The sequence below is a fragment of the Pan troglodytes genome, chromosome 2, assembly GCF_028858775.2.
Source record: "Pan troglodytes isolate AG18354 chromosome 2, NHGRI_mPanTro3-v2.0_pri, whole genome shotgun sequence".
In the NCBI taxonomy this organism is placed as follows: Eukaryota; Metazoa; Chordata; class Mammalia; order Primates; family Hominidae; genus Pan; species Pan troglodytes.
In genome coordinates this window covers 115800383-115826156 of record NC_086015.1, presented here as the reverse complement: position 1 = coordinate 115826156, position 25774 = coordinate 115800383, and the positions used below count along the sequence as shown (strand labels likewise).

Genomic DNA, 25774 nt, shown 5'->3' with positions numbered 1-25774 from the left:
TCTCAAAAAAAAAAAAAAAAGAGAAAAGAAAATGGAAACTGTGACAGTGATGTGGAGAATTGAGGTGGAGGGAGGGAAACAAGGCCAAGTTTGGAATGTAGAAGACCATTTGGTACGCTGTGACAATAATCCACATGAAACAGAATGAGATCCAAATTAAGGCAGTGTCATGGAAACAAATATGGAAGACATTTTCCATCCTGAATCAATTGAACTTCGTGGCTGATGGAATGGGATGGTGACAAGGAAGGAGACTAAGAGGGCTCCCCAGGTTCTGGCTAATGTGATTAGGTAGATGATGGTATTATACTGTGATAATGAGAGGAGGACCAAATTTGCCTGGGTTGGCTTGGAGGAAGAAAGAGATTTATCTTCCCCCATGAAGCCTTTCCTGATTGACCCAGCCAGAAAGACTGTCTTCCTCTTGAGGGATCTGAAAGCTCTGAGAGATTATATCATATCCAAGATAATACAACAAAAATCTAATGGCAAAATTGAAAAGTGGTGTAAGACTTTCAGCCTCTTCTTTGTGCTAGAAACTGTCTCGTTACTAATGTGTCAAGCACAGTGGGATATCCAGACTCCTGGGTGTGAACAAGTGGGTCCATTGTCTGTATTGAATTTAAAAACAACTAAAAGTTGATTTCCTTTTTTTTTTGACACAGAACTTCGCTCTTGTTGCCCAGGCTGGAGTGCAATGGCACGATCTCAGCTCACAGCAACCTCCGCCTCCTGGGTTCAAGCGATTCTCCTGCCTCAGCCTCCTGAGTAGCTGGGATTACAGGCATGCGTCACCATACCCAGCTAATTTTGTATTTTTTAATAGAGACAGGGTTTCTCCATGTTGGTTAGGCTGGTCTCAAACTCCCGACCTCTGGTGATCCGCCCGCCCTGGCCTCCCAAAGTGCTGGAATTACAGGCATGAGTCACCACGCCCGGCCGGTTTCCTTTTAATTATCACCACATACTAGCAAACATGAACAATGTCAGAGGTGAAATATTTACCCTTCAAAATATTTTTGGTCTAAGTTCTAAATACTATGGTTACTGTTGAGTTTTATGATATATATGTAAACTTCAAATTAGCACATTTGTAGTATATATCATTTGACAAACATTGCATTCTACTTGCAAGTTAACTCAGAGAACTTCTCAGTTATAGAGCTGGCCTTGGACATATACAATTCAGCTACTTGTGTCCATTTTGATAGCAAATTTATAAAGTCCAGGATCACTCCAGTTTCCTCCAGGGACACTTTGTGTCCTCAGTCTCTGTGGTACTACATACTCCGGCCTTTCAACATTCAATTTTAAATAAACAATAATACCACAGAGAATGCTGAGACAAAGAAGCAGAACAGGAGCTGTTTCATTTTTGTCATTTGGTGCAAACTTCTTGAATTTTTATTTGTGTTTAAAATTTAAAACAGTGAAAAGGATACAAACTGTGATGTATAAAATCTTTGGCTTGGCAACTTTATTTCATGCATAAAATGTTAGATTGATTAATATTTTTACAATTGAATTTTTTTAATGTTGTTTTAAAACTAACTTTAGAAAATAAAACTTTAGTGTTACAATTTAGTAGTTACCTAAATTGTATCTTTGCAGAATTTCAGTTTTAATACAATCCATTTATTAGTTATTGGACAATTATTTACATAAACTATTATATCAGACTATAACTAAAGAATCAAAGTTCATACTGTTTAGGTGGATATAAAAATGATTGAATAAATACCTGTGCATTTTTCTTTTTTTGTATTTTAATTTTTTTAAAACAGTTTTTCATTTGTATGGTTTTATACATGAAGTTCAGCACAAGAAAATATTCATTGTATTTCTTTTCTGGCCATTTTATTACTTGTTTTATCTCATGATTATTTCTGAAAATATTTTTATGTATAGAGAAAGGGGTTGCTCAAATGATATACTCTAGACCTAAAATAAAATATCATCGGTACCACCTGATCGTGGAATATATATACCACTAGTGGTTTTGATAAAAATTTTAAAAATGAAAGAATTTCTAAACCTATAGTGACTTAACAAGGGATATTTCATTATATAAGAGCCTGGGGGGGGAGTAGAAGTTTTTATTCTTTGTTTGTTGGTTTGTTTTTTGAGATGGAGTCTCGCTCTGTCACCCAGGCTGGAGTGCAGCGGCGCCATCTAGGCTCATTGCAAGCTCCGCCTCCCGGGTTCACGCCAGTCTCCTGTCTCCGTCTCCCGAGCAGCTGGGACTACAGGCTCCCGCCACCACGCCTGGCTAATTTTTTGTTTTGTATTTTTAGTAGAGACGGGGTTTCACCGTGTTAGCCAGGATGGTCTCTATCTCCTGACCTCGTGATCTACCCGCCTCGGCCTCCCAGAGTGCTGGGACCACAGGCGTGAGCCACCGTGCCCGGCCAGAAGTTTTTATTCTTTTACTGCATGTATTTATTTTAATCATTTTTAGCATTGAAAATTTCCTGTCATCAGATATGAATGCTTGAGAAAAACAGCAGAGATAATAAGAGCAGGAATAAAAATAACTGATGGTTCCGGCTACTTGGGAGGCTGAGGCAGGAGAATCGCTTGAACCCGGGGATGGAGGTTGCAGTGAACCGAGATTGCTCCATTGCACTCCAGCCTGGGCAACAAGAGCAAAACTCCGTCTCAAAAAATACATAAATAAAAAATGAAATCAAATAACTGATAATTGGAAGTTGAGTAACAGCCAAAAGCAACTGTGATAGTTATTCCTCTTCGGGAAATATTTATTTGATAAGACAAACTTGTGGGGGATAGCTTTGTGTGTCCTAAGTATCATAAGATGGATATGCATAATTCAGAACAGGCAGAAAAGGGGTGTTAACGAGCTTGTCAGATGGACAATTAGAATTGTGCTATTTGTCGGCCAGGCCAGTGGCTCACTCCTGTAATCCCAGCACTTTGTGAGGCAGAGGCGGGTGGATCACCTGAGGTCAGGAGTTCGAGACCAGCCTGGCTAACATGGCGAAACCCCGTCTCTACTAAAAATACAAAAATTAGCCGGGCATGGTTGTGGGTGCCTGTAATCCCAGCCACGGGGGAGGCTGAGGCAGGAGAATCGCTTGAACCTGGGAGGCAGAGGCTGCAGTGAGCCGAAATTGCATCACTGTACTCCAGCCTGGGCAACAAGAGCGAGACTTCATCTCAAAAAAAATAAATTAATTTAAAAAAATAGAATGGTGATATTTGTCTCAGTGTGTCATTTTTACACTACAAACATCAGTGTTAGCCTCTGAGAGATAGGAGGTATTATAATACCTTGTTTGTGCACAGAGGGAGTACTCTTGATTTCTAATGCCTGCTTGCAAGCCTACATTCATCATCGGTTCATTCCTCCATTCAAGAAAAATTCCTGTGCCAGTCAGTGTGATTGTCAATGATCATTATCCTGCTGATAAGAATATTTAGGAACTGCAATGTTTCCATGATCCTATTGTGAATCAGTGATGCCACCAACACAAAAAGCTAGCTCTTTTCTCCACCCCTAACCCACTTTGCGCACTGCTCCGGAGCATACAGTCACAAAAGACAGAACTTGAAGTGATGTCTAATTGTGCCACTAACATCAAGTGATAGCCCTATGGCTAAATAGAAAGGTAATATATTGTGATAGGAATAGAAATTGCAGGCTAGAAGTGGTTTCGTAGTTTCAGTCACACATTAAGGAAGGTGAAGTTGTGTGTGTTTGTGTGGTCAGGGGATGGTGAGTTAGAACTTTCCTACTTTTACAGTTCAATCCTTTCATCTTATTTTGAAGAAACTGAGGACCAGCAAAACTGGGGGACTATCAAATTCGCTCAGTGTGTTAGCATTTGAAACAGACATGTTCAAATGAATAGTCTCATTTGTAGCTATTTCCGTGCCCTTTATAAATATCCCCCCAAAATTAGGCATTGTATTTTCTCATGGTGGATAAGCAAAGTTTAAACTCCTGCCTAATGCTTATTCCATTTGTTCTGAAACAACCAGTGGTCTCCATGTCACTAAGTCAGAAAACCATGATGCAGTTGTGTATCAATGATCTAAATCTATCATGAGATTCCTGGTCTCTAAGACTTTTCTGTTCCATTTCCTCACTCTTAAAATACCTCCCCTGTCCCATGCACTGCTCTGATTGCCAAAGGGCTACTCATTCACCAAGGTTCAGCTCAAGTATAGCCTTTCCATGAAGCTTTGCCCCGGCTGAAGTTAACCTTCTGCAGACCCATGCAAAGTTGTTTGTATCTTTTTTTTTTTTTTTGAGACAGAGTCTTACTGTGTTGCCCAGGCTGGAGTGCAGTGGCATGATCTCAGCTCACTGGAACCTCCAGTTCCTGGGTTCAAGCAATTCTCCTGCCTCAGCCTCTTGAGTAGCTGGGATTACAGGCACGCACCACCACACCTGGCTAATTTTTGTATTTTTAGTAAAGACGGTGTTTCACCATGTTGGTCAGGCTGGTCTTAAACTCCTGACCTCAGGTGATCCACCTCCCTCGGCCTCCCAAAGTGCTGGGATTACAGGCATGAGCCACCATGCCCAGCCTTGTTTGTACCTCTTTACAGTGTTATATAACACTCTCCCAATTGCCATTCATTTTTATTTCCCATTAGAAAGCAAGCCCCACAAATGCAGACATCCTATCTGATTTATTCCTAGGCTTCCTAACAACCAGCATGCAAGGTCCCTCAAGCCTTGCTTTCAGCTCAGTAAACTGAAATAAATAAAGAGTGGTATATAGTAAATTGATTCTAGAAAAGTGTCTAGAAGGTAAATTGATTCTGGCCGGGTGTGGTGGCTCAAGCCTGTAATCCCAGCACTTTGGGAGGCCGAGAGGAGCTGATCACCTGAGGTTGGGAGTTCAAGACAAGCCTGACCAACATAAAGAAATCCCGTCTTTACTAAAAATACAAAATCAGCTGGGCGTGGTGGCAGGCGCCTGTAATCCCAGTTACCCAGGAGGCTGAGGCAGGAGAATCGCTTAAACCCGGGAGGCAGAGGTTGCGGTGAGCCGAGATCGTGCCGTTGCATTCCAGCCTGTGCAACAAGAGTGAAACTCTTGTCTCAAAAAAAGAAAAAAAGAAAAAAAAGAAAGATGCTCTCATTGTTAGATACTCCTGGGGCTTACCAATTAAATGGTAAACTCTTTGAGGGTAAAAGATCTTTGTCTATAACCATCTCATTGTTTTTTATAATTCTAGCACAGACTTAGAGGCTCCATAAACCATTATTGACTTATCCAAGAAAATGAAAAGGGAAGTTAGGAGGCTGAGGGAGTCTATTAACTTCAGGGAGAGGAACGGACTTCTGGAAACAAGAGTTTCACTTGACCTTTCTGCCTCTGGCCTTCTTACTTTTTTTGTCCTAAGTCTAACCACATTCAGGTACACTTCCTTTTGGTAAAATATTTTACCCTTTCTCTTCATTTTTTTGAAAACCTCATCCTTATAACTTACCTTTCAGTTTGGTTTCATTTTAGTTCTAAACTTTTGGAAGCAACTGAATTAAGAAGTCTTAAAGTGAACTTGCTTGAGGTCTCAAAGCAGTTATAAATAAATAAATATTAAGAGGTTCTAAAAGTTGTCTGCAGGTCCTTTTTCTCACTCTGATTCCTGGAAACTCAATGAAGTTTCTATTATTCTGAGCAGAGATTAATGAGATGTGAGCAGGAAGGGTTTTTAAGTAGGATGTGAGTGAAAGGTATATTAGGTGTGAGGAAATAGATAAAATGAGAGTATTTATGCTGGCAAGGGTGTAGAAATAAGGTGAAACCTTGTTCTGGATAGACATGTATGAGAAACTCAGGGTCAAAATTTGCTCCTTGGTTCAACATCTGACAAGCTGTGTGATCACAGGCAAGGCCTTTAGCTGTCTTTGTATTTAAAAGAGAGTTTTGGCTATAATCTCTGTTACGCTTATGTCATTATAATGTATGATACTGTACATCTATTCAGAAGAATGCATGAAAATGAGTGAAATAAATAAATGAAGGAGATGAATTAGACATTGCTAAGAGAGATGTTAGTTCAAAACATAGAAAGAAAGGCTAAGAAAGAACTGTAAGAGTGGAGAAAAAAATAATTTAAAAGAAAATACTTTTAGGATCATGTGCTTAGCCTTAACTTTACTGGAAAATAAAAAAATACAAATCAACACCAAGTGCATAACTAAAAGGAAATGAGAAACAAGCCATTGGAAACTGGAGTAAAGGCCATCCTTGTCATACAGTTGCTAAGAACTTGGTGGAAATGTATCTATGTCTTAGGACTTTACGGAAAGCAGAAATTAAGAGCAATAATTTAGGATATCTGGTGGAAGAAATATCTAAGCTGCAAAGCATTTAGGCTGCTGTGTGGCTACTTTTAACTGCATACAGTAAGAGGCAGGAGGGAAAAAAATGACTTAAAAATGGAATTTATAATTAAAAGAGAAGCAGAATAGAAAGATTTGGAAAATTCACTGCCTAGCCATATAAAAAGTGAAAAGGCATGTTTGGGAGAAAATACTAAGGGTGTGGCCTAGTGACCATTGTTAAAGAGATTAATATGGATAGAAGGGAGTGAAGTACTATTCAAGAAGTTGAGAAAAAGGCCCTGAAGGCATTTCAAAGCCTTTGAGGCTGCCCCTCCCATCATAGGCTCGGAGCTCAGAGGGCAAATTGATTTCAGGGGAAACTAGAATGCCCTTTACAGGCTTGCTGCCCAGATCTGCCTCAGGTTTCTGTTTTCTGAATTCCAGCACAGTGCTTCTTGGCTGCTCCAGCCATGGCTCAAGTGAGCCCAGGTGTAGTTCAACCCACCACTCCATAAGGTGCAATTGGTAAGCCTTGGTGGCACCCACTTGCTAAGTGTGCAGGCTAGCAGAATGCAAGAGGCGTGGAACACAACTTCCTCCACGTAGATTTCAAAGGATGTTGTGGACAGCCTGAGGGCCCAGGAAGAGTCCACTCCCATGTCAGTGCCTAGTGGAGCCATGGGAGTGGACAGCCACTGAGACCCCAGAGCTGTGGAGCTATTAGCCTGAAGCATTAGCCTGGGAGAGCTGCAGGTAGGATGCTCCAACTTGTGAGTGCTGAAGCATCAACCAAGCCCAGCAATGCCATTTTATTTCTCTGTTGGGTTTTGGACTTACTTATTCCTATTTCTCCCTTTTGGAATGGGAATATCTGTCTTATATCTGTCCTACCACTATATTTTGGAAGTAGATAACTTGTTATGATTTACAGGATCATAGTTGGAGGGAATTTGCTTCATAATGAATCATGCCTTGAATCTTACCCATATCTGATTTAGATAAGACTCTGAATTTAGTGTTTTGAATTGATTCTGCAATAAATTAAAACTTGTGGGGCTATTGAGATGGAATGAATGTATTTTGTATGTGAAAAGAACATGAGTTTTGGGGGACCAGGGGCAGAATGCCATGGTTTGAATGCCCCCTCCAAAATTCATGTTGAAATTTTATTGCTATTGTAACAGTTTTGTGAGGTGGAACCTTTAAGACATCAGAGGTTATGAATGTATTAATGCCCTTATTGTAGGAATGGATTAGTTATCATGGGAGTGGGCACCTGATAAAAGGATAAATTTTGGCCCCCATTTTTCTCTGTCTTGTGTGCTCCCTTCCACTTTCTGCTTTCTGCCATGAGATAATGCAGCACAAAGGCCTTTGCTAGATGCTGGCACTATGCTCTTGGACTTCCCAGCCTACAGAGCCATGAGCCAAATAAAACTTCTGTGATTCATAAATTATCCAATCTCAGGTATTCTGTTATAGTAGCAGAACACAGACTTAGACAGTGTCTCATGTGTCCGTGTGTAGAGACCACCAAACAGGCTTTGTGTGAGCAACAAGGCTGTTTATTTCACCTTGCAGGCGGGCTGAGTCCAAAAAGAGAGTCAGCAAATGATGGTGAGATTATCATTAGTACTTACAGGTTTTGGGATAGGCAGTGGAGTTAAGAGCAATGTTTTGGTGGCAGGGTGTGGATCTCACAAAATACATTCTCAAGGGTGGGGGGAATTACAAAGAAACTTCTTAAGGGTGGGGGAGATTACAAAGTACATTGATCAGTTAGGGTGGGGAAGAAACAAATCACAATGGTGGAATGTCATCAGTTAAGGCTATTTTCACTTCTTTTGTGGATCTTCAGTTGCTTCAGGCCATCTGGATGTATACGTGCAGGTCACAGGGTATATGATGGCTTAGCTTGGGCTCAGAGGCCTGACAGACAGAGGATTAAATGATTTATTTCATTTTTTAAACATATTTATTATGTGCCTAATATGTATGAGACATTCTGCTAGTGAGGCTTAATTACTAGAAATTGGGGGGTTGTTTTTGAAAATTACCAAATAATGCTTGAGAACTATTGAAGTCACATATATATGGTACTTCCAGAAGAACATATTTGATTTTAGTTTTGTTTTTATCTTTTAGGGAAAGAATCATGTGATGTACAGCTTTATATAAAGAGACAATCTGAACACTCCATCTTAGCAGGAGATCCCTTTGAACTAGAATGCCCTGTGAAATACTGTGCTAACAGGCCTCATGTGACTTGGTGCAAGCTCAATGGAACAACATGTGTAAAACTTGAAGACAGACAAACAAGTTGGAAAGAAGAGAAGAACATTTCATTTTTCATTCTACATTTTGAACCAGTGCTTCCTAATGACAATGGGTCATACCGCTGTTCTGCAAATTTTCAGTCTAATCTCATTGAAAGCCACTCAACAACTCTTTATGTGACAGGTGAGTTCTCAACACCTAGACCATCTGATATTTTTCTTATAATGTTTCCAGGAAGAGGGGGGTTCAGTTTCTCAAGTGATTATGTTAGAAAGCCAACTCCTATAGCACATCTGAAATCTGCTACACCTCACAGATTGTTATGTGCCAGTGTGTACATATGTGTGTGTATGTGTGCGTTTGAGGTGAGTGAGATAGAGGAGAGTAGAGAAATAGATAGTAAAAGTTATTGTTTTTGACTTTAGGGATTATAAAATTTATTTGATAAGTCCAAAAGTAGACCACTGAAATATTGAAAAAATTATAAAGTGAATACCTATAGTTGCGAATAGCTCTGTGATTGCTTGTCCTTCTTTGTTGTTTTTTTTTTTCTCTTTTTCCCATTTTTCTCTTCTTTACTTTTGTTCATTACAATTTCTTGAAGTTATGTTTGTGGTGCATAGGCAATTAAACACTTCTTAATAGTTCACAGTTTGTTTAGAGGAAAAACAGCAAACAACTAACTGACTTCCTAGTGATTTTCTGGGAATATTCAGAGCTTCATCTCTCTTCCCTGTTCCCCAAAAGAGGCCTTTAATATGCTTTGACAACTGAGGAAGGACAGATAGAAGTTAAGCTCGGGGAAACCAAGCTGAATAAAACATGAAAAAATACATAAGGGGGGAGTAGGTAAGAGTAAAAAATACTTGGTTTATAAAAATTTTATAGCCAACATCATATTCAGTGGTGAAAGGCTTAGAGCTTTCCCCCTAAGAACAGGAACAAGACATGGATCCTTGCTTTTGCCATTTCCATTTAACATTAAACTGAAAATTCTAGCCAGAGCAAACAGGCAAGAACAAGAAATAAAAGATATCTAACTTAGAAAAAAAGAAGTAAAACTTTATTCACAGATGGCATGAACTTATGTGTAGAAAACTTCTTAAAAATTTGTTTAAAACTATTAAAGCTAATACATGAATTTAGCAATTCCACATGATACAGGATCAACACACAAAAATCAGTGATATTTCTATACACTAGCAATAAACAATCCACAAAGAAAATTAAGGAAACAGTTCCATTTACAATAGCATCAAAATGAATAAAATATTTAAGTACAAATTTAACCAAAGAGGTATAAGAGTTGTACACTGAACGAAGAAAGCATGGCTGAAAGAAATTCAAGAATATGTAAATAAATGCAAAGACATTCTGTATTCATGGACTGAAAGATGTAATATTGTAAAGATAGCAATATTCCCCAAGGTGATCTACAGATTCAATGCAGTTCCACTAAAATCCTAACAGCTTTTTGTTGCTATTGCAGAAATAAAAAAGCTGATCCTAAAATTCACATTGAGTTGCAACAGACCCAGAATTGCCAAAACAATCTTGAAAAAGAACAAAACTGAAGCTAAGACTTCCCTATTTCAAAACTTACTACAAAATGACAGTTAAAAAAAAAAAAAAAGAGTAGTACTGTCATGGATAGACAAAGAGATCAATGTAAATAGAATTGAGAGTCCAGAATAAACTCCATACATCCGTAGTCAATTGATTTTTGATAAGGGTACCAAGATTATTCAGTGGGGAAAGAATAGTCTCAATAAATGGTGCCAGGATAATTGGATATTCATATGTAAAAGAATTAATTTGAACCCTCATCTCACTCCATATTTTAAGCAATCAAAATAAGTCAGACATTTAAGTAGAAGAGCTAAAACTATAAAAACTGCATTATATAAAACAATAAAACTCTGATTTCTTAGGAGAAAACATAGGGATAAATGTTTCTGATCTTGGATTTAGCAGTGTTTTCTTAGATATGATTACAAAAGCATAATCAACAATAACACCAAAAATAGATAAATTGGACCTCATAAAAATTAAACACTTCTGTGCATCAAAAGATACTAAAATTCGACAACAAATAGACTGGCAACCTAATTTTAAAATGAGCAAAGGACTTGAATAGACATTTCATCAAAGAAAATACACAAATGGCCAATAAACATATGAAAAAAATGCTCAATGTCATTAGTTACTGGAGAAATGCAAATCAAAGTCACAGTGAAAACCCACTTCACACCCATCGAATGACTAGAATAAAAAAAACACAGAAAATAATAAGTGTTAGCAAGGATGTGAAGAAATAGAAACCCTATCCATTGCTGATGAGAATGTAAAATGGTGCAGTCACTTTAGAAAGTGGTCTAACAGTTCCTCAAAATCGAAAGATAAAACCTAGTTGTCACAGTACCCAGTAATTCTATTCCTAGGTAAATACTCAAATGAAATTAAAATATATGTTCACACAAAACCTTGTTCATGAATGTTTATCACAGCACTATTCACAATAGCCAAAAGGTAGAAACAACCTAAATGTCCAGCTGATGAATGGATAAAGGAAATGTAGTTTATCCACACACGGAATATTATTCAGTCATGAAAAGGAATGAAGTACTAATGTATGCTACAACATGATGAACCTCAGAAGCATTACGCTAAGTAAAAGAAGATGTACGCAAAAGGTTACATACAATGTGATTCTGTTTATATGAAATATTCAAAATAGGCAAATCCATAGAGACAGAAAGTAGCTTGGTGGTTGCCAGGGGCTGAGGAAATAAAGAATGTGACATGACTACTAAAAAGGTAGAGGGTTTCCTTTTGGGGTGATAAATATGTTCTGAATCTAGATTGTAGTCATGCTTGCAAAACATTGTGAGTATCTTAAATGCCATTTAATTGTACATTTTAAATGATTAAATTGGTAATTTTTATGTTATATGTATTTTACCACAATAAAAATATATTTGGATCAAAGAAGAGTGCCCTTTAATTATAAGAAATAAGGTGGAGTTTCTTTTGTTGCTCATAAATTGACCCTTAAAGTTACTGGGAAGGAGAAATTTCAAAAGAGGGTTATTGCAATAGCAGCATGGCTGAACTCTGGAGGCAGCCTCACACAGTTTAGTTCCTTTATGGACATCATTCACTTGAATGCATGCATTTTACAACTGATCTTTTTAAAATTAATTTGTTACTTTATATGCTTACTTTTGAGTGTCTTTCAGCTCCCTTAAAGTAGCCCAATGAAGGAATCCATTGAAATTCTTTTAAAATGCTTTAGGTTAGTTTAAAATTTCTTACAGCAGCACCATGAAAAAATGCATAGCACTTTAGTAGTAGCTACAACCCTCAATTATGAAATGTAGGAGAAATCGATGGCAGAGTTAGGGACTCTGCTTTTGCAAATATAGCGTGAAGCTCGGTGCTAGTTACTTGTGACCATCCATGCACTGGCTTATAAACCTCTTCAGGATGGAAGCTGTGTCTTAAACATCTTTGCTCTGTATGATGGATGGCAGGGTACCTGGCACATGGTAGGGGCTCACTAAATATTTCTTTGTAAATGAATTAAAGAACATAGTATATGCAAAGCACAAAAATTGTCTTCATCAACCTGGAGAAGCCTATATTAAGGATGTATGGAATGACCACTTTCGGGAAAGAATTGCATTATTAATTCACATTAATGAGATAAAATATTGAATTTTTAACAAATACTATTTTTTAAACAGGTAAAATAAATTATAAAAATAAGGAAAATCTGCAAAATATTAATTCTAGAATGATGTATACTATTGAATAAATAAGTGCTATTAACTAATTTATATAATATATTAATATAATGTATAATAAAATTAAATTTTGAGGCATTGAGTCTACCTTCCTTGGAAGAGAAGCCTTGTGTAATTCAGTCTTTCTTTATGGGAACTAATCTACTTCTATACGAGACATGAATTTAGCCAAGGTCAGATGCAAGGTCAGAAGTTAATAATTAATTGTGATACAAAAGTCTGTTACACAAAAGTAGCATTGCAATTTCTGCTCTATCCCATATTTGGGTCATTCATGATGACTAAAGATAATCTGTAGTTTGTAAAGTGCATAAAGGTGCCTGTTCTAGGGATCAAGTTGGGGCTGAGATTAGGATCAACAATCTATCTATTTTGTGGAGGAAAGAACCCAACTTCAGGGGAAAGGGAATAACATTCCCTCCTAAATCCTGTGCCTTGGGGGGTTTTATGGAACAAAGTATGTGAAGTATGAAGTGGTGAAAGAGAAAGTCTAAGAGCTAATTAGGAGACATGAAGGGCCTTGTCAGTTTCTTTTTGAACATTTCTACTCTCCTAGTTTCCTACTCACCTATCCTTCCTATCACTCCCTTCCTTATCAGTTTGTTAATTAAGGCTCTTGATCCTCATGGGAAATCCCAGAGAATTTTCTTTGGCTTCCTACTCTTGTCTCTCCACAACATTCCACTCTGTGATGTGTTTCCTCCAATTGCTTCTTTGAGCATCTTGCACCATCATTATCTTCCTTCTAAATAATTCCAATTAATTCTATGATTGGACTCTTTGTCTTTAGTATTTCCCCATTTTGGTCAATTTCAGCCAAATACACTTAATTTACCTCATACACTTCCTTCATAACAACACTCTCTTGCATAGCATCCCCAGTGGTCACAATATTGGGCTCATCTTTGTTAACCAGCATTCAAAGTCTTCCACAGTTTGATCCCACCACCTTTCTAGATTGTTTCTGGATTCCACATACAGCCTCTCAGTTGCAGCCTGATGGCCTTACTTGCCATAACCACATCTCCATCATTGCCCTGTGTATGCTGCTCTTGCCACTTGTAGAGCACCCATTCATCTCTCTCCACCTATGGAAATTCTACCCCTCCTTTCAATCTCAGCTAATTTTCCAAGTTCTTAAGGAAGCTTTTCATGATCACCTGAGGGGAAGGGATCACTCCTTTTTACCAATTTTTATGCCATTTAAGGTCTGTGCCTCTCATTTATCATTTCCTTTCACTGTAGAAATGTGTGGAAATGTCTTTTAGGTCCCATGAAAGATTATAATGTCCTGGAAGGCTGGAATTTGTGTAATATTTCTTTTTTTTTTTTTTTTTTTTTTTTTTTTTTTTTACTTCCTTCACAAAAGGTAAATTGTTTAGGAATTAACTTTAATTTAAACTCTGTGTGGATTTAAAACTAATTTAATCTAGGTGTGCATTTTTCTTTAGTGAAGTGGTGAAAACAAAAATAACAGGGAGGGTCAAAGAAAAATTCCTTTTCCTTCTGAACCTGAAAGTGCTCAGTGAACTAAGTATAAGGTGAGGAGAAAAACATATTTTGGAAATATGTTTAAGGACCATGCTTTTCATAAAGAAATTTTGGAGGTCTGATAAAAAGTATTTTATTTTTTCCTGTGAAATATATTTCCGAAGTGATTTTGGACATTTTCTTGTTTTTATAAGTGACCTTCTTTTGCTGTTTATGTTCAAGTTAAAAGTTCATGTAAGAACAGGACCGTGACAGAGTTGGGGCTTGGATGCTCTTGGGAAAGCACTATTCTCCCAGAATGAAGAAAAGCACCTTGCACAACAAGCCAAAGTCCTAGGGGAAAAGTTGACAGAGCTGGGGAACAGCCCTTGAAACATCCATTGGCCTGCCACTTCACCCTTCCCAAACTTCCCTTGGTCAGTTTCTGATTAAGAACTTCCCCAAGGCTGGGCGTGGTGGCTCACATCTGTAATCCCAGCACTTTGGGAGGCCAAGACGAACAAATCACTTGAGGTCAGGAGTTTGAGATCAGCCTGGTCAACATGGTGAAACCCTATCTCTACTAAAAATACAAAAAATAAGCTGGGCACGGTGGGAGGCGCCTGTAATCCCAACTACTCAGGAGGCTGAAGCAGGAGAATCACTTGAACCCAGGAGGTGGCGGCTGCAGTGAACCGAGATTGCACCACTGCACTCCAGCCTGGGTGATAGAGCGAGACTCCATCTCAAAAAAAAAAAAAAGAAAGAAAGAAAAAAGAACTTCCCCAAAATGTGATCATTATCTGTGGCAGGAAAGTGGGTGTGGAGTGAGAGGGCAGGAAGTCCTTGTGGGCTTCCACCCTGATTTGGAGCACCTGCTGAATGTGCCTTTTGTTATTCCAGGTGCCAGAGATATCATTGTGCAGACTATACTGTGTCCTTATGCTTAAGGAATGGGGAAGAGGTGATCAAAGCAGAGAGACAAAGATTGCGTTGTATTTACAGTCTTTCAGTGAGCTTCAAAATAAGCCCAGATATTTACTTTGTGTCAACAATTCCACCAATTGTGCTTACTGATCTTGAGATAGATTGTTGGATTCTCTGGTAGTGTGCAAACACTGGAATCCTCCTCAAGGCTAGCTCTGGTTTTGGACACACGCGAGAGTACACCCTCATCATTTTCTCAATCAATTTCAGTTATTTACCTTGTTTCTCTATTTCAGAACAAACTCAAAATAAGTTAGGGGGAGTTTTGAGTTTGTTCTGAAATAGAGAAACAGTTTGTTCTGAATTAGTTTTATTTGATCAAACTAATCAAGTAAAATTAAGGAAATTAGGTTTTTTTGGTGGTTAAAGAAATAACAGAAGTTGGATCTTCTTGATCCAGCAGATCTGTTTGTATTAGGGTATCTGTTGTAGAAACCTTAGTCCCCATTGCTATCCAAGACCCTCCCCCAGACAGCTGTTTCTGGCACTCCTGGCAGTGGTTTGGCTGCTCGCTAACCTAAACAGCAGCTGCAACATCAATAGACAACATTTGTTACCACTCTGAATAACCAAACCACTTTTTGTGCAACTTCAGTTGCCTCTAATCATTTTTACCCCAAACCTAAGCATCTAGCCAAACAAAATAACATTATAATATAATTAATAGAATTGTTTTTTTGTTTGAGATGGAGTCTTACTCTTCACCCAGGCTGAGTGCAGTGGTACCATCTCGGTTCACCGAAGTCTCCACCTACCGAGTTCAAGCATTCTCCTGTCTCAGCCTCCCATGTACCTGGAATTACAGGTGCATACCATGCCCAGCTAATTTTTGTATTTTTAGTAGAGATGGGGTTTCACCATTTTGGCCATGCTGGTCTCGAACTCCTGATCTCAAGTGATCCGCCTGCCTCGGCCTCCCAAAGTGCTGAGATTACAGGTGTGAGCCACCAGGCCAGACCTTAGAATATCTTACTCCAGTATTTTTCATACTGTGTTAACAGTAACCCAAAATTAAAAAAAAAAAAAAAAACAAAAAACAACCAGATCTTACATCACAACCCATAATGCACACAAATATAAAAAAGTTTCATAAGGTCATACTTAACCGTAAGACAGAGTTTCTCCATTGACATTTTGGTCTGGATAATGTTTTGTTGCACTAAGTGGGGGTTGCATCCCGTATAGTGTAGGGTGTTTAGCAGAATCCCCGGCTTCTACCCACTGGTTGCCAGCCTCCCTCCCCCTACCTTGTTTCAGCCAAAAATGTCTCCAGACATTGCCACACGTGTTCCCTGCTTGAGAACCACTGCTCTAGTGTGTGTGATGCATTCTGATGATTTCTATCCTCTTCTGTTTCATTTTTTAAAATGCTATTTGTGACCTACTAAATTGTTTCACAACCTGCTAAGGAGCTGTGAACAACTGCAGACAAACAGGGCCTCAATGCATATTAACATTGATCAATAGTAATGCGCATTAACTGTGTGCCATGCAGAGCACTTTTAAGGATATCAAAAGTATTTGATATTTGGAGATTCTGATAAGTTACGAGACAAGGAAAGGACATTGTGTTGAAGAAACCTGAATTTCATATTACAAACATGTTGGCTTGAGTTCCCATTGCCACTCACTAGCTATCTGACTTGGAGCAATTCTTGGGACAAAATAAAGACAATGGTTTTCCTACTTAAGTGATGAATATGAGAGTTAGATACTGTAAATAGAAAGGCTTAATGAAGTACCTTCTGACAGTTATCATGAATATTGTTCTGTGGAAGATTAACTCTATCAGAATAAAGAATTTCTGCAAAAGATAAATTATTGCAGAGCCACATCTGCTCAGCAAGAAAGCAAGAGGTGGCTGAGGGCACTGGGATTCTTGAGGAATGCCTCTGAAGGGGAAATGGAGGCATTGGCCTGAAATCTCCTTCATTCAAGTTCTGACAATGCAGAGGGGTGCCGCTGATCCCAATATATCTCAGATTTCCTAACTCTCTTTAGCATTTACTAACATTCCAGATGTAAAAAGTGCCTCAGAACGACCCTCCAAGGACGAAATGGCAAGCAGACCCTGGCTCCTGTATAGTTTACTTCCTTTGGGGGGATTGCCTCTACTCATCACTACCTGTTTCTGCCTGTTCTGCTGCCTGAGAAGGCACCAAGGTGGGTTCTATTTTCCCTCTGCCCCCAGTACCACACATTTGGGGCCATTCTTATTTCTGGGGCTAAAGGATTTTTAGTTTCTTCCTGTTGTTTCCTTTCCCAATCCTGTAAACCATGGATAATGATTTCCTAGAAGACAACTCATACATGTGCTAAAAAGCTAAATAGGTTAGTTGGGGCTCCCTTGAGTCATGGGAGAGGCATGCTCACCACAGCACAGTATTCCAGCTAGAGTTGTGGCGAGCATAGCACATTGCTGAGACTTCATCATTCTCTTTGCATCAATCTTAGGTTTGTGTGAGAAAGAGCTCTTCTAAACCTTAACAGGATTGGAAGTTGAAACAATCTCTCAGATCAAGATATCTGATTTATTTTGTATTATCCTCTTTTCACAGCCACACCACATCATGCCAATCCCACACACACCCTTATGTAACTGAAGAACCAATGTCCCCAGAGAAAATTAATATGTCTGTGCTTTCTGTTGCCATTATAAACATATGCTTGACCTGAATTCTTACCCAACAATAATGCATATGAAAAATGTGGGTTTGGCTATGATGGGAATGGTGTGATATTTTGAAAATAATTCCTTTCTACTTTTGCAAGAACTCTCTCAATGTCATGACCAAATATGTTAAGTAAGAGAGGAAAGCATAGAGAATTCTGATCTAGCTTTGGCCTGAACTACTTCAGTTTTCTCTTTCCTTTTTCTTCTCCTCCATCCTCTCACATTCCTGTTTTCACAACACCAGCTACAGTGTAGCTATAGAAACTGAGCTTGATAGAGCAACACTTATTCTGTGTGACACAGGAATAACCTTTGACTGGGCAAAAGTGCTTCTGGTATTTTGGAGTGAGAACTTCTGGAGTTCAGAACCTTCTCTGGATTCTGAAGAATTCTCTCTTACCCCAATTCTTCATCTGCAACTCCATGGCTCTTTCTATGGCCTGTCTGTATCTTTCATCATCTTTCTTGAGACTGCTGGAACCTCTCTCAGAACTTCAGAAAAGGAGTCAGGGATAAATCTTTTGATTTACCACATCCAAAGTGAACTAGGTAGTAGGAGATCTTGGCTACATAGGTGACAGGACAGCAGCATTTCTGGCATTGAGTATGGAATGTCCCCAGAGCAAGGACTTCTTGTCTCTTCCAAGTGATATACTAGATCCCTCCCCTTCCTCTTAGATATGCCATGGGGCTATGTGGACTGAAAAGTGATGAACCAGAGAGAGAGCTGGTCAGTGTGAATTCTCACAAACAAGTGTGTGCTAGGCAAAGCAAATTAACAAGCCAAAACTAACAACACTATCCCTGGCATTCACAGGATAAGCACGGGTGGCAAGGTGGTTTACTTCTGCTTTCTTTACTCCTTTTGATTACTTCTTTTTCTTTTTGCCGTCTAGGAAAGCAAAATGAACTCTCTGACACAGCAGGAAGGGAAATTACCCTGGTAAGCTTGATGTATCTGTTGAAACAAATGCAATTTGTGTTATACTGTGTTTATTTATTTATTCAATGAATTTATATAACACCATGTGCCAGGCATTATTCTATGTAATATATATATATATATATATATATATATATATATATATATATATACACATAGACCCATTTTTAAAAATGTGAATTTTGCATTCTGCTCTCTATGCAGCAAAGACTCTTTAGGGTTAACAAGTCTCGTAATAAGTGGTTCTTTGGAAGTTCATGGAAGGCAGTCTAGATCCAAGACAGAAAAGTCAGAGACTGAACCATACAAACTTGACTTTGCTCTTGCCTGTTATGTGGCTTCAGGCTATTCATTTATTTTTTATGTAAACACCTTAAGGTCTTTCTGGAAGACAGTAGGGAGCTGATGAAAGAATGAACCCACAAATAACCTCATAAAATGATTAGATATCTTCATAAATAGCACCAGCAAAATAGAGTCATGATCTTTGGCTTAGTTATTACACAGAGGTCCCTGGCAATGTGTATGGGCTCATCAAGGAAAGGACCACTCAGACTAAAGGAAGGGAATTTTGGAGTCAATCTTCCCTATAAGGTTTGGAATGTAAATGTAGGCTTTTCTTTTGAGTTGAATGTTGTGGAGATATTAGAACTAAAAAAGAATGCAAGATGAGGCAATATATTTGTGGAAAAGCATTCTGAAGCTCTCTAATTAAAACTAAACAGTCATAAATGAGATACTGCAAAGGAACTTGATGTGTGTGTGTGTTTCAATAAGGAAGAATAGTGATAAAGAAGTAGTAACCCTCTTAAAAATTCCACAAAAGACAAAATCGATACAGCCAATAATTCTATATATAATATTAAATGGCATTCAACATTCCCCACCAAGCTGCTTAATTTTAAACCAGACCAAATACACTCAACTTGACAAACTTCTATTAAGTTTTCATGAGCATCAGTAGGCACTGTGTTGGGTGCTAAGGCTTTGTTCCCTCAAATAGGGAAATTTTCTTAAATATTATTTTCTTTCTATAGTAAATAATAATAATAATAAAAATTTCACTTGATTACAATAAGGCCAGGGAGCTATGAAATTATTTAAGATAAAAATCTAAATAATTTACTGTGCAAGTAAAACCCAGGTTGGTTAAGCTGTGGACATTTTTCTTCCTGTGTAGGCTGGATAAATTATGATTTGAAGCTTAATTCAAAAGGGTATTTTCTGTATGTGCAATTGTTTGGGAAGTTTGTTTTAAAGTGTTTTTGCTATTAACAGGAATTTGAAGATTTTTGCCCCATTTCAGTTGTCTAGCATTTCAGAAAATAATCAAAAGGATACCATATTATACCCTTGGGGCTAAATATTTCTTAACATAAAACTAGTTTGGGAACTGTGGAGAAATCAAAGTACAGAAAGGAACTGGTATAAACATGACAGGAAAGGAACTGGTACAAACGTAACAGGTACATATAAAAGCCAAAGCTCTGATCTTAATCCAAAACGGTCCTTTGAGGGTATAAAGTGCTTGCCTAATAAAAACCACTGAATTGTACACTTAAAAGGGTGAATTTTATGGCATGTGAATTATATCTAAACATATACTATAAATACAAATTTTAAAATGCTTTGTATACTGTAACCTGCCATAGGAATGTAAGGTGGGATTGCTGTTTCTGGCTTTATCATCTCTATCCACCACTTTGTGGTGCATTGGCCTTGTGGCACCCAGCCACTTTGACGGGGTGCCACAGCAGGGGTGCTGCAGAGCACTATATTTTCTTTTGCTCCATTCATTTTAACAAAATTTTTCATGGAAATGAGCCATTTCTTGGGATGAGAGACAGGGAACTCAATTGACAGGCTTAAACAGATTGAAAAGTATCACAGGATCCTCGTTGATATATTGAGGACTAAAGGCTATTTTTCAGTTCACTTGACAGTCTTCTTTAGTGTGCCACCTACTGACCTCAACCAGGCTCTTTTCAGTGGAGTTGGGAGTACTTTTTATTTTAGCCAAGCAGCCTCCGCCTCTTTCAGTCGCTCAGCCTTACTGTTATTTTTGGGCAGCCACCACATCAGAGGGTGGCACTGTATCAGGAATTCTTACATAGCTTCTCAGGGTAAAGCCAGACATGCTTGCATGATAGAGCTCTGCCAAGGAAATCTGCCATAGACATCCTACTGCACACATCACAATGAGGATGACAAAGGACCAGATAAAGTATGTTGACTTTCAAAGACAGTGGACCTGATACCTTAAAGGAGTTAGGCCAGATGTCAAGAATATAAATCGATGGGCAAAACTTGAATTTAAAAAACTGAAATAGCCCCTAGAATGAACACATCTTCTTTGTCAGGTGAACCTTTGTATAGGTAGGAGCGGCTAATAAATAACTGAAGAGTGAGAAAACATCAGGACTAATTTTACTTTTTGTTCTTACAAATTCACCTCTTTCTCAGAAGCTCTAAGATATTTGGCTATATTTGAAACGGTAAGAATTTTCTTGCCGGGAGTGGTGGCTCACGCCTATAATCCTAGCACTTTGGGAGGCCGAGGCGGGCGGATCACGAGGTCAGGAGATCGAGACCATCCTGGCTAACATGGTGAAACCCCGTCTCTACTAAAAATACAAAAAAAAATTAGCCGGGCGAGGTGGTGGCCGCCTGTAGTCCCAGCTACTCGGGAGGCTGAGGAAGGAGAATGGCGTGAAGCCGGGAGGCGGAGCTTGCGGTGAGCCGAGATCGCACCACTGCACTCCAGCCTGGGCTATAGGGCAAGACTCCGTCTCAAAAAAAAAAAAAAAGAATTTTCTTTTGATAGGAATAACAACTGGAATACTGTTCTGGAACTTTTTCTAAGCTTTATCTTTCCAAAACTGACATCAATTTTTTAATTTAAGGTCTCAAATTATAATAATATATCTTGGCTAACTCATAATATTTATTCTTTCTGCCCTGTTAGGGGGTATCTGTTCTGCTTTATCCTTAATCTTTTTATTCTAAACTGCATTAAATACTATTCATCATGTTATAAACTGCCTGAAGTTTTCATAGGATATTTTTTGCTTTTTCCATCAATTTGGGCTATGCTTTTTATCTTGAAGGGGGATTAAAAAATGTTCTGTGACCTCAAAAGTGACCAGTAATAAAGCACAAAATAACTATTTAGGGGTGACATAGTGATTCTCAAGCCTTTCATCCTTTAATGATTGAAATTTAGCTGAAAATGTAGATGTCAGCAGAGTATGTGAGGAACAGTAGATTATTTCTCACAATGGACATGACTCCATTTAAGCCTTTCATTCATAGTTTGCTAATGAATATGCACTACCATGGCCGTAAGTGTCACTTAAAACCATCTTTTTTTCTATTGTAGGTTGATGCTCACCTTAAGAGTGAGCAAACAGAAGCAAGCACCAGGCAAAATTCCCAAGTACTGCTATCAGAAACTGGAATTTATGATAATGACCCTGACCTTTGTTTCAGGATGCAGGAAGGGTCTGAAGTTTATTCTAATCCATGCCTGGAAGAAAACAAACCAGGCATTGTTTATGCTTCCCTGAACCATTCTGTCATTGGACCGAACTCAAGACTGGCAAGAAATGTAAAAGAAGCACCAACAGAATATGCATCCATATGTGTGAGGAGTTAAATCTGTTTCTGACTCCAACAGGGACCATTGAATGATTAGCATGTTGACATCATTGTCTGGGCTCAACAGGATGTCAAATAATATTTCTCAATTTGAGAATTTTTACTTTAGAAATGTTCATGTTAGTGCTTGGGTCTTAAGGGTCCATAGGATAAATGATTAAAATTTCTCTCAGAAACTTATTTGGGAGCTTTTTATATTATAGCCTTGAATAACAAAATCTCTCCAAAACTGGTTGACATCATGAGTAGCAGAATAGTAGAACGTTTAAACTTAGCTACATTTTACCCAATATACAAACTCGATCTTGCCTTTGAAGCGATTGGAAAGACTTGTAGGGAAAAGAGGTTTGTGTTACCTGCATCAGTTCACTACACACTCTTGAAAACAAAATGTCCCAATTTGACTAACCAACCATAAATACAGTAATGATTGTATATTTCAAGTCAGTCTTCCATAATAAGAAATTTTTCCTGTGTCAGTCTAAGAATGGTGTTTCTTATTGCAAAGGAGAAATCATTTTAGGCTTGATGTAAGAAAATGAAAATAATAAATGGTGCAATAAAAATATAGAATATACCAATTGGATATAGGGTAGATGTTCCACATACCTGGCAAACAAATGCTTATATCTACTCTGTTAGATTGATAAGCAAATATAGGTATTAATGGAGCAGTCAACGTATAGCACATTTATGAGGAAAGTAGAGACTCACTGGGTCACATAGACTAATGGATAGGAATGTGACATAATGCTGCTGAATTAATATACTTATGGGCATCTGAATAGTTTAAAAGTTAGTCAGAATAGGTATCATTAGGAAAGTGAAGATAGCTTAAACTGCTTCATGCTTGACTTGATAGCAAGTTAAAGTGCAATTAATGGAATGGAGGAAAACCCAGAATATTTAATTGGTCTGTAGGGGTCAATTTGCTTTCATTTACCACATCTGCATCTTGCTGTTCTTCTTACTAAGGAATCAGGGCAAATCATCTGTAGTGACATATTTTAGTTTGCTAATCATTTATTTTAAAATACTGAGGTTGCAGCCACTTAAGAATATAGCAAAAGATGGATTCAGATTTTTGGACTTTCCAGAGTACTTGAGTTAAACTATTTCAAAAATAGCCTATAATTTTATTCAACAGTTTGAGGCTATTCGAATTCTCAGGTGCTGCTACTGAATAATGTAATAGTCTTCATACAAAGTGGATAGCAAAGGTTAAAATCCATTTGAACAAATATGTGAGCTGAGCTGCTGCACAAAGGAATGTGATGTGTGTGTGTGTGTGTGTGTGTGTGTTAGGTGGGGTGGGTGACAACAGAAATGGTGCACGAGAAACTGATCAAATTGACATTATATTTTCAGTTTGCTTATGAAGCTCAAAATACTAGAGTAAATGGGTCATTAAAGAAAATAATATGTGAAATTATGGAGTTTAGAATACAAGTGGGGTATATATACAAAAAGACAAAACTGAGGTTTTGTGGTGGAGAGATTTTCTTAAGTAACACTGACATTAAGTTTTAGCTCCTTAGATTTGGGGGTGCAGATATTCTTTTGAGTCACTGTTATTTTGCCAATTACACCTAGAATTTCAAGCAACCAATTCGAGATAGGCTGTTTTAGCCAGGCTGCGTTTGTGGACAACTTATGTAAGAAAGACATGTTAGAATAGCTGCTTGTGGTATTCTTAAAAATAGAAACAGGAAATATGGGGAGGATACATTTAGCTGTCCTCTTATCAGATGAACACATGAAGTTGAACAGTTCCTTCATGATTCTCTCAAACTTAAAAGCAAAATATTTCTGTCTTATTTAAAATATTCTTAGTATGTCTTATAGTAAAGATAATGCTGATAATGATTTCATCTCTAAGATGTATTAATATATTTGTACTGTTTGCCAAAATCACAAATCATTTATCTTTTTATTCCTTTTCAAAATGGTGTCAGAGACATACATGCATTTTCCCAAATGACTCTACTTCACTATTATTTACATGGCTTATTTCATTAATTTATAGAGGGTTTGAGAAAAAGAATATGTAGATAATTTAATGGTTTTTCACAAATTTTAAGCTTGTGATTGTGCTCAATGAGAAGGTAAACTTATTAAAACTTATTTGAAATCAATTTGGCATCTGCGTTTGTACCCCAAAATGTGTGGACATGAATAGAATACTGATTCTTAAACCCCCTGACACATAGAAGCGACCCAAATAACTTGCTAAACTGCAGACTATTAACTTGCAGCACTAAGAAATTCTGATTCAGGAGGTCTAGAAAATGGCTCTTTAATCATCATCTTTAAAAGACATGCCAACCAATTTTAATATGTTTCCCAGTGTCCACAATTTGAGAAACCTAGTAGAGGCTAGGTTTGGTATATGTGGTTTATTTGATCAGTTTTGTGCACCAACCAAAACTATCTAGTCCCCAGAATGAATTCTCTGGCGCGATCATATCTATTTTGCTAAATATATAAACTTTTTTCAGAGCACTTTTAGGTTCAGCAAAGCTAAGTGGTGAGCATTGAGAGTTTCTATACTGTCTTCCCCCACACATGCACAGTTTCTCCCATCATCAACATCCTGTACTTCAGTGGTGCCTTTGTTACAATCAGTAACTAGAATTGACATGTCATTATCAATCAAAGTTCATGGGTTACATGAGGGTTCACACTTGCAGTTCTTTGGGTTTTGACATGTATAATGACTTGTGTCCACCATTATAGTGATTTACAGAATAGTTTCACTGTCCTAAAAATCCTCTGTGCTCTACTCATTTATCTCTCCCTCCAAGCCCCTGACAACCACTGCCTCTATTGCTTTGCCTTTTCCAGAGTGCCATACAGTTGGCATCATGCCCCATGTAGCCTTTTCAGATTTGCTTCTTTCACTTAGTAATATGCATTTAAGTTTCCCCCATGTCTTATCATGGCTTGATAGTTCATTTCTTTTTAATGGTGAATAATATTTCACTGTCAGAATGTACCACAGTTTATCTGTTCATCTACTGAAGGACATTTTTGTTGCTTCCAAGTTTTGACAATTATGAATAAAACTGCTCTAAACATTTGTGTGCAGGGTTTTAGAAAAACTTCAATTTGAAATTCAGGGATACATGGGCAGGTTTGTTATACAGGTAAACCAGTGTCATGGAAAGTTTGTTGTATAGATTATTTTATCACCCAAGTATTAAGCCTATTAGTACCCATTAGTTATTTTATCTGATCTTCTCCCTCCTCCCACTCTCCACCCTCTAGTGGGCCTTAATGTCTGTTGTTCCCCTCTATATTTCCATGTGTTCTCATCATTTAGCTCCCACTTATTTTTTTTTTAATTTTTAATTTTTTTTTTTGAGACGGAGTCTCGCTCTGTCCCCCAGGCTGGAGTGCAGTGGCGCGATCTCGGCTCACTGCAAGCTCTGCCTCCCGGGTTCACGCCATTCTCCTGCCTCAGCCTCCTGAGTAGCTGGGACTACAGGCACCCGCCACCACGCTTGGCTAATTTTCTAATTTTTTTTTGTATTTTTTAGTAGAGACGGGGTTTCACCCTGTTAGCCAGGATGGTCTCGATCTCCTGACCTTGTGATCCGCCCACCTTGGCCTCCCAAAGTGCTGGGATTACAGGCTTGAGCCACCACGCCCGGCCA

General features: G+C 38.2%; 1 protein-coding gene across 4 annotated transcripts in view; it reads left to right on the top strand.

Moving 5' to 3' along the window:
* BTLA (B and T lymphocyte associated) overlaps positions 1-24253 on the top strand; it is a 35897-nt gene extending 11644 nt beyond the window's left edge. For 2 of the 4 annotated variants that reach the window (XM_063806994.1, XM_001154904.6), the window contains 4 exons: positions 8450-8764; positions 16864-17007; positions 18415-18461; positions 21841-24253. In XM_063806994.1, the coding sequence (XP_063663064.1) occupies positions 8450-8764; positions 16864-17007; positions 18415-18461; positions 21841-22116 (782 nt within the window). In that variant the 3' untranslated portion in view covers positions 22117-24253. The remainder of the gene's footprint in view (positions 1-8449; positions 8765-16863; positions 17008-18414; positions 18462-21840) is intronic. The other 2 variants (XM_063806995.1, XM_063806996.1) reach the window with 1 other exon arrangement.
* The last annotated feature ends 1521 nt before the right edge of the window (positions 24254-25774 follow it).